Consider the following 10000-nt stretch of genomic DNA (forward strand, 5'->3'; position numbering starts at 1 on the left):
TTTCTTTTCTCAACTAATAAGATGAACAAAATTAAAACTTGCCATGCTTTCACTGGTTTAACAGGCTGACCTTCAGCTTTTATCCACATTATTCCAAACCATTATATGTTCCAAGCCATTTTAACCTATCGAAAATATCAGGCCCCTCTGAACTGTATGTAAAGAATCATGAAAAACTTTAAGAAAGCTTAATCTTGTTAATTACAAATCAATACAAACTGTAAAATGGAACCACCCCACTCATTTTAAGTTGCAGCCACATAGAGCTAAATTAAGGGCATTTCTAAAAGGCTGTAAAGTTGCTATATTAACTTAATGTGTTACAAAAATGATCAAAACATTCTGACAATGACTGAACATTCATTTGACACCATTTCTGAGGGATCACTGAAAAAAGCAAGGGAATATTAATTCATAAGGGAGCTGCTGTTTAAAATTAACCAAACCATTTTGGGTCAGCTTTAGTCTATCAAATGAATTACCTGTTCCAAAGTGGTCTGTTTTGAAGTGACATCTGACTCAAGCTTGTCAATCTTCCGCATCAGCTTATTGACTTGATACTCTTGTTCTTGTTCTAAAGTTTGTTCCAACTGAATCTTTTCTTGACGCAACTTAATTTAGCAGAAAGCACATCAGCTACATTCTGAACAGCTTACTTCTCTTACAACTTGTTTCAAACACAAAAACAGTCATAGTCCTTGGCTACATCACATTTGCTGCCAGTAATTAAATTTATAAAGTATCCACTGTAATTTTGTCTTTCAAAACCCTAGTTTTCTTTCCAAGTCATACTTGCAATTATATTAACTTAAGGGTGTTAGATACCCCTCAGCCAAAATACACATGATGCTAAATTATTGCTCCTTGTGAGATTCTTGATTCTCACTGGCTTCCCTGGGTTCATTGATGGTCTATTTTTCTTAACTTACAAGTATCCTTTATAGGCAACAAGCAAGGACATAATATGATACATGACATGACATGATACTAACAGCTCTTCTGACTTTACACTGATGATACATTTACCACAACACACTAAGACAAAATTACCACATTCTATTACCACCTCAGAAAATAGAATTGATATACAGTTCTCATAGTATTTGGGCAGGATTGAAGAATCAAGGCTTCCTTTACAAGCAATACAAACACCACAAGTAGCAAAGTACAGAGGACACAATCACTTAAATTAATCTTCCAACCAGACATCAAACAGAGCAAAGAATGTTTACATTCCAAAAAGGAAGAGTGCTTTCTACCTGCATAAGTTTTCTTGACAAGTCATTGGTGAGAAATTCCTCTTCTTGCTCATAATTCATTGCCAAGGTTTCCTTCTCCTTCTTTAGAGACTGAATCTTTTTCAGCAAAGTGTTTGAGATAAATTCTTCTTCTTGTTCTGCTTTTGCTTGCTGCATGTGCAAAGACAAAACATATCTTATTATCATTATAAAAATAAAAAACCCACTTTACAATGAACCCCTATCTCGATCAAGGCAAAAATGACCAAAAAACATTTAAGACTAAATATCTATTCTAAGAATTTAATTTTCTGTTCCAGTTCTTGCTTGTATGAGACTGTGTAGTAAATTCAGCCTGCTTCAATCCTTGTTTAATAGAATTCATGGCCAGAAAATTGCATAGGTTTGTGCTGAAAATTTTGAAAATTCTGAATTTGTATGATTCTAAAATTATAATCCTCTATTGAACAATACTTTTAAGAAATATCAGCACTTAAAACATAATATCAACTGTTAGAAAAAGGAAGCGAAAATACTAACAAATATTTTCGCATTTACAAGACTGTGCTAGATTTACCCTGCTTGACTTGTTGTTTAATAGAATTTATAGTGGCATGGTAAGGTATGATTTCAAAATAAAATAATTCTGTCAAACAACACTTTTGGGACATATCAATATTTATCAATATTTGTGTTGCACAGCCTCACTTGAAGTCAGAAAACTCAGTTTTGTTTTCAACCATAATTTGCATCACCTTTGGGAATGAAGTATTGTCAACTCCAAACCAAATTTTGTCACTTGAAAGAGCTACATGCCCATTGCTTTTCAAAACTAGTACTGTTAAGCATGATATTGTCTTTTCATTTTGAGCTCTAAAAGGTCTACCTCAATCAAGAAATAACAAAAAAACCATCTTGAAAGTTATACAACCTGGTGGTTTAACTCCACTGGAACTTTCAGCCGAAGTGAAACTATATGTCATGTTATGGACACAACTGTGCATACATAAGGATTTTTATCATGGTAGCTCCTTTGGAATTAGGTAAGACTTGTGCTTGCTATGTTGTAATAATTTGTACATATATACCAAGATCGCAAGAAAATAAAAATGCAGGCATCCCAGCCACTTTTTTGAACAACTTGATAGGAAATATAGCCTTTGCAAGTTCTAAACATAGGAAAATATAGCATTTTCTCCCAAAATATAGGCACTTTAAAGGAGCCAAAAAAGCTTTTAAGAGTAAATGCCTATAAAAATTCAGCTACCAATGGCCAGAGTGGAAAATTTTTGTGCTCACATTTTGCCCATCAATAGGTATTGGTAAGTAACTAAATGTGATTTAGTTTTTTTTCAGAAAGGCTGCCTCAGTTTGGAGAAAATAGAAAAAAAACTATTTTTGCAGTCAGGGACTTCAAAACAACCAAAATTTAAGATGAAACAGGCTGTTCTCAAAATTTTGCTTGCATGCAAAAGGGAGGAAAGAGAGAGAAAATATTTTCTGATGCACCAGTTCATTGAGGGTTTTACTTCTAGTTTGGTGGCAGATATTCAACTCAGCAGTAATTTGAACATCGAACACTAATATTTTAGAACTGCTTTAATCTTAACTAAAAGAAATTGATATTTTAGCTGAAAGTTGCGATTAAAATTTTAGGCATGTACTACACCTTGGTTTACCTTGAGATTCACGCCATAAGGTTGTCAAATATTGCACTAAAATATATGTAAAACCTGGCTTGGGTAATTCAGTTTGCACTGAACATGAACTCTCCGAAATTGAAAAAAATTTGGTTGAAATATGAAACCTTAGTAGCAGTTTGTTGGAGTTTACTACCACAGGAAGCCTCATATTACATTTTTAACATCAATTTTAATACTCCTTTTTATTGGCTTCACCAAATAATAAGAAATAGTGAGTGAATATTCATGGGAAAGAATTTAATTAACTTTTGTCTGCAAAAATGCTAAAAAGTGCATTAAAAATATAAATGCATCATTCCACAGTTGTGCTATTTTAATCAAATTTAAGGGAAACATAGGAGGATTTCATAAAATATAGGCTCTTTATAGGATTCTATACAAATTATAGGATATATAGAATATATAGGAGGTCTGGGATGACTGAAAATGTTACACTGACCATAACTAAAACTCAGCTTTTTTTACCTTTGAACTGAATTGAGTTGTTATGTGGTGTATTGAGTTTTACTGCAAAGCATTGTGATGTATTTACTTTAAACAGACACATTCCATTGTGGACATCAAGGGTAGGTCCCAGGAAAGTCTGCTTTAGATTACAAGAAATTAAATTGACCCTGAATACAATAGATAATAACACATTCAAGTTCTTTTGTACATGTTATTTATGGAACAATTCCAGGTTTGGTATGTCAGTTTGTTCCACCTCTCTTTATTCTCTTTAATATCACAATTGGTTGCTGCTCCCAACATAGGTTACTTCACATTCTATTTTCGTCACCACCAATAGCCTTAAAGAGCTTAATTCTTTCTATTAATAACAATCTTGTGACCTCCGTTGTGCGCATCAAACAAATGTTCTATACATTTGAAAAATGAACACCGCAGCCTGTTCAAATGCAAACATGGCAAATACAAAGTATTTCACGACCTAGAAACATAGAAGTGTCGGGTGAATTTCAAACATGAACTTACAATTGAGACGCTAGCCTGGCGAAGAGCCCTGTTTTCCTCTTGAAGTTGTTTACAACGCAGTTTACATGTTTCTAGCTCCATTTTCAATACTCTGTTTTCCTGCTTCAAAAGGGACATGAGATTTTTCTCTCTGTGAGCAACAGACGAGGTGCTTTCGTCTGCGCTCATGTCACTGTCACTAAATCCTGTGACTTCCATAGAGGAGCTCAAAGAGCTCGCCATATTGGAAACACACGTTCGCCACTATGCACTATGGGTACCTCTTAGATTAAGAAAAAAAAAATGTCTTGGGTGTCCTGTACGCAGTGCACCTCTAACAACTACGCAAACCAGTGATCACTTGAGAAAGATTATGATTTTTTTTTTGTCTCGCGTACGAAACAAGATGGAAAAACCATCTCTCTCATTCTTACAAGAGGCTTTTTGCATGACTGGCTATAGCTGTGGCGGAGCCATAAAAAGTCTGAGGTTCTGAGGTTACATTCTTTAACGATACTCAGAATGTTTAGTTTGCCGAGCTTTCTTATTCTATTAGAGGTGTGAGTTGTTTCAAACAGTTGTAGTAACTGCTAAACAATAGGTAGGGTATATTGACAATGGTCAAAAATATTTTTTTGAAATGCCTCCCTAGCTGCTGAAGACCGAGGTGACGCTCTAAGACAAGTGTACGCTATTTTAACAATTATTCCAAGAGCGTGCGTTGGATATGAGATGATAGATTGAGCCAACTCGACGCTACGCGCCTCATTGGCTATAATCATCTCATATCCAACAAGCGCGAGTGGAATAATTTTTTTATTAAAAAAAAATGCCCCCAAGATAATAGACAAATCTTCTCCACTTTATTTAGTAAGAAGAGACCGGATATTACAATATGCAGATATTACAGTACGGTATGATCATTACCATAATGGCTAAGCCAATAAAAAGTCTTGAATTGCTTTATCCAATGATCCAGTTTTTAATTACATTTATATAGAAATAGTAAAATCAACAACTCGTAGTTTCATGCTTTCGCAATCATCAGACGGTGGTTATTCCAAGGGAAGACATACCTTACATACAGAATGCTAATTATGCGGTGTGAAACTTAATTCCTATAACTAGGCGGTGTGAAACTTAGTTCCTATAATTAGTGACACGTAATTCTACTGAAAGTGAATAAAAGCTAAGTTTTAAAGTTCGATAGGTAGAATTTGTTTAGTGACACGTAATTCTACTGAATATATATATTTAGCAATTATTCCACGAGCGCGCGTTGGACATGAGATGATAGATAGCCAACGAGGCGCGTAGCGCCGAGTTGGCTACAATCATCTCATATCCAACAAGTGCGAGTGGAATAATTGTTTTAAAAAAAAAACGCTCCCAAGATATTAGACAAATCTTCTTGACTTTATTTTGTAAGAAGAAACCGGATGTTTCCATGTACAGATATGAGATTATGGTATATTGGCTCATATACCATAATGACTAAGCCAATAAAAAGTCTTAAATTGCATTATCCAATGATCCAGTTTTTAATAAATATATATATATATATATATTTATATATAGGAAGTCTGCAAGTCGATTTTCGCGTGGAACAGTGCTCAATACGTTGAAGCAGAGCAGAATAAATATTATGAGAGGAAAAAAGGACGTAACTACATTTCCCGACAAGCCTGTTTCGTGAATCGCTTCACGCCACCTGACGAGAGAGGACTTTTAACCCTTTTGAAACAGATCTGTAGTGCGAAGTTTTAGTGCGAAGTTTTAATTTTTATTTTCCTAAATAATTGTTTACAAAGCTCCATGATTGTAGAGCACTCTCCGATTCAAGGATAAGGTTTTTTACGTTTATAAATATATATATGTTTCACACATATGTTTCATATGTTTGTTGTTGTTAAATATATATATATATATATATAACCAAAATAGCGGAATGAGATCATCATCTACTAAAAAGTGCTCAATAGCAGCGCTAGAGCTATGGATAATTATACCTCAAGATTTAGGTTACTTGAACTTTTGCTGCAGTAAAAGTTCAAGTAACCTAAATCTTGAGAAATCTTGAGGTATAATTATATATATATATATATATAGTAGCAAATGGACTACTCAAGTTATGCACATATGGATTTTAATACAGCCTGTTTCGTAGACCAACAAAAGTTGATCCACTCATCAGTCAAACTCCATACACACTGAGGCATCGTGACGGTTAACTCTAACCCAGCAACGTGATCACATGACATTGTTTAAAAAATTCAAATCTTGAAAACCGTCCGCGCGCCGATGTCTACAATTGGATATTATTTCACTTCGCTTGATTAAAGAGGCTTCATGTGGATAAGAACGAATATATGAGCTTGTTAGCTCAATTGGTAGAGCGCTGCACTAGTATCGCAGAGGTCAGTGGTTCGAGTCCCGTACAGGCCTGATTTTTATCGGGTCTGATTTTCGCTATTGCATAAATAGCGCTATCTACTGCGAGGATCGTGCATCATACGTATTCAGTATCTTTATTAGAAACAGAAGTTTACAGTTTGTTTAAATATTATATATATATATATATATATATATAATGTAAACAAACTGTAAACAAACTGTAAACTTTTGTGTCGAATAAAGATACTGAAATAAATGAAAAACGAAATTCCTCTTTTTCTTTTTCTTTGCTTTTGTGCTACGCGTTTCACAGCTGTTGCGGCTCTTCAGGCATAGGAAAGCGTGTTTATTGACTTATTACGTCACAGATCTAATTGTAATTACAATGGTTATTGTAATTCGAAGCACGCGCGAGCAATTAGCGTAATTTCAAATCATTAAGAGCGGGTTTATATTTAGAAATAAAAAATCTTTCTTTGTTCTTTCTCATGATCTCAGAAGGGCCGAAAATCTTGTAAAACGGAAAGATAGTGAACTGAGGGGTCAATCCCGCAGCACATTCATCAATATGTTTGCTGACTCCCAGCATACGTGTGTGCGGGTCTCTAATTTGTGGACTGTCATTGACTATATGTCAGGACATTACCCGTTTCTCCTATATAATTATGTCCACATCCTGCACATGTTATTACGTAAATCAAGTTTGTTGATGTGCAGTTCATCGAATGTTTTATCCGAAATGTTTCATTCGTGGCGAGGAAGGTGAATTCTTTACCCTGATTTAAGTAGGGGCATGCTCCGCAACGTTTTGTTCCACACATTTTAACTTCCGGATCTGTGTCCTTTTGCTTAGAGAAATAGGAGTTTGTTAACATCAGTTTTAGGTTTCTTGATTGTCGCTGACTGTGGATTACTTTAATCTTGCTCATAATAGATTTTAATGAGGAGCTTTCGTTCAACATTGGAAGTGTTTTCCTGACCAACTGAAATACTTGCGGATTGTTGGGATTGTAAGTTGTTATCAGACAAAGGAGGTTATTTTCGGTACTTTGTTCTCTCACACTTCTTAACTCTTCCGTTGTCTGGGTGAGGGCCTTGTTTACACCGTAATCAATGATTTCAGCTGGATATTGTTTCCTCAGCAGGATTTTTTTGAGGTCGTGGAGGCGCCGTTTCCTTCTGTCCTGGTCCTCAATAATCAGTCATGCATATCCTCCGAGCCAGGTTGTATGGTATGTTATTTTTAGTGTGTCTTGGATGGCTGGATGTATATGGGAGGTATCGGAATGAATCCGTCCGTTTATGATAAATATCGGTTGTTAGGTGAGTATTGTCTTTTCTTATCATCACGTCAAGGAACGGGAGTTCTTTGCAGCTTGTTTCAGCAGTAAGTTGAATGCTGTCATCAAAAGTTCATGAAGCTCCTTTAATTTTTTCTCACCGTAAGGCAAGTTTATATAACAGTCATCCAAGAATCTTCTCCAATTTGTGTAAACATAATGGCCTATTTCTTCTCCCATTTTGTCAGAGACCTGGCTGTATAATTCGTTCTCCAAATACCCGAGAACATGGGTTGCATAACTGGGAGCCATTTTCGTTCCCATCGCAGTACCTTTCTTTTGAAGGAATATTCTATCATCAAAGGTGAAAGTATTAGTCGTCAATATTAAAAGGATTGAATCGATGATAAGTTCTTTTCTGAAACGTGAGTTAAGGCTCCCTGGATATTTGTTGATCCAGTATTCCATGGCCTTTACGCCGAGTTCATGGTTGATGTTTGTGTACAAGCTAGTCACGTCAAAGGAGACCAATATTGTACTTTCCGATACTGTCTTTGGTAAATAATGAATTGAGGAAATCGATGGCGTCCATCAGATAACTTTGAACATGTGAAGTAAACGGCTTGATAAGGATGTCTACAAAGTTACTGAGTCTACTCGTTGGACATCTAGGACCAGTTACTAGGGGCCTGAATTTGAGATCTGCTGGCCTAAGAACTTTGATGTATGGTTTCTTTTGGACCTTAGCATCCTGGCAAATGATCTCGCTTTTACGTATCTTTGGAAGGCCGTAGAAACCACTAGTTTTAAAATTAAAATGAACATCTTTCTCCGAATCTATCTGGGTTCTTGAAGAAACGCTCTTGTTGCACCGCACTCTTGAAGATGACTGAGGACTGGAGGCGAAGCCTTGACAAAAGGGAGGCAGTTATAGCCGTGGCATTGGACCTGTCCAAAGCATTCGATTCTATTAACCATAACCTCCTATTGGCTAAGTTAAAAGCGTATGGCTCCTCTCCGTCTGCATTAAACTTGATTTCTTACTATTTGTTGGGGCGAAGACAGCGAGTTAAGTTGTCCGGTGTTTGCTCCAGCTACTCAGAAGTAATGGTGGGCGTTCCCCAAGGGTCCCTCCTCGGACCGCTGCTGTTTAACATTTATATAAATGACTTGAACTACGCCATACCGGATGTATCTCTGAGGTTATACGCCGACGACACAACTATGTATGCCTCAGACGTCTCGCCCATGGTTCTCGAATTTGTAGTGAATAATGGTCTTGAGCGGTTACCATCGTGGTTTCGAGAGAATCATCTGGTGATCAACAACACAAAGACGGAAGCAGTACCCATTGGTCCCTGTAAGTACAGTTACGACCTGGCCATACATAGCTCTGTCATTGAGACACTGCCATCTATAAAAATACTTGGCGTTGAACTTGATAGCATGATATCTTTCGAGGACCGCATTACTAAACAGCTTCAAAAGGTATACGCTAAAAGTGGCGCACTCAGGAGAATCAGGCGTTTTGTCCCTGGCAATGTTATGTTAAGGCTCTATAAAACTTTCATTCTCCCTCATTTTGAATACTGTTGCCCCCTCTTTCTTGGATTGTGGAAAGTGCAAGCGAATCGGCTAGAAGATGCCAACTATTATATTCTTAGATCACTGCTAGGTTATCTCAAGTCTACCCTTTATGATGAATTGCTGCGAATCTTGAATATGGAAACGTTAGACCAGAGAAGCAAACAACAATCCCTTATTCTGTTATATAAATGTTTGCATAACGACGGTCCCAAATATATCAGAGATTTTTTTAGTTTTAGGGAAATATGTACAATCTGAGAGGAACCGGCATTAATTTGTGCGCACCTAAATTTAATTTAAATTTTATGAAAAAATCTTTTACTGATATGTGTGCGCAGCTGTGGAATGGATTACCTACAAGTGTAAAACTGGCCAATAATATCAACCTTTTTAAGAAGCTATTGAGAACATTGAAACTTTAGCTGCTTCTCCATTTTATACTTGTATTTAAGTGACTCTCAATTTCATTGTACAAACTTAATTTTTAATCTTGATTTTAAATCATTTAAGCTATTGCTTCACCATTTTGTACCTGTATTTAAGTGACTTTGAATTTTACTGTACAAACTTAAATTTTAATATTAATTGTTAGTTATTTCAATTTCTAATCAATTAGGTTTTGACAGTATGTATTAGGTTTTTTAGATTCTTAATCTTAGAGGCACGTACGTATTTTGAACGAGCTCTATGAGCTCCTCGACGCTACGTGGGTAAATAAAGTATTGATTGATTGATTGATTGATTGATTGATTGAAAGTGGCAGAGGTACTTCACCTCTTTCTCCGTTAGGTTGTGACTGTGATTACCTGCTAACTCCCTTCTAAGTTTCATAACATTTTTGTCCTTG

At 36.0% G+C, this 10000-nt stretch overlaps 1 protein-coding gene across 1 annotated transcript in view; it reads right to left on the reverse strand.

Annotated features, from left to right (window-relative positions):
- LOC111328025 (coiled-coil domain-containing protein 6) overlaps positions 1-4157 on the reverse strand; it is a 12677-nt gene extending 8520 nt beyond the window's left edge. Inside the window, exons 1-4 of the mRNA XM_022932368.2 lie at positions 3914-4157; positions 1260-1409; positions 483-611; positions 1-13 (exon numbers count right to left, since the gene is read on the reverse strand). The exon at positions 1-13 is cut by the window's left edge and continues 91 nt beyond it. Of these exons, the coding sequence (XP_022788103.1) occupies positions 1-13; positions 483-611; positions 1260-1409; positions 3914-4135 (514 nt within the window). The 5' untranslated portion in view covers positions 4136-4157. The remainder of the gene's footprint in view (positions 14-482; positions 612-1259; positions 1410-3913) is intronic.
- Between the last annotated feature and the right edge of the window lie 5843 nt (positions 4158-10000).

This window comes from Stylophora pistillata, chromosome 2 (genome assembly GCF_964205215.1).
Source record: "Stylophora pistillata chromosome 2, jaStyPist1.2, whole genome shotgun sequence".
Classification (NCBI taxonomy): domain Eukaryota; kingdom Metazoa; phylum Cnidaria; class Anthozoa; order Scleractinia; family Pocilloporidae; genus Stylophora; species Stylophora pistillata.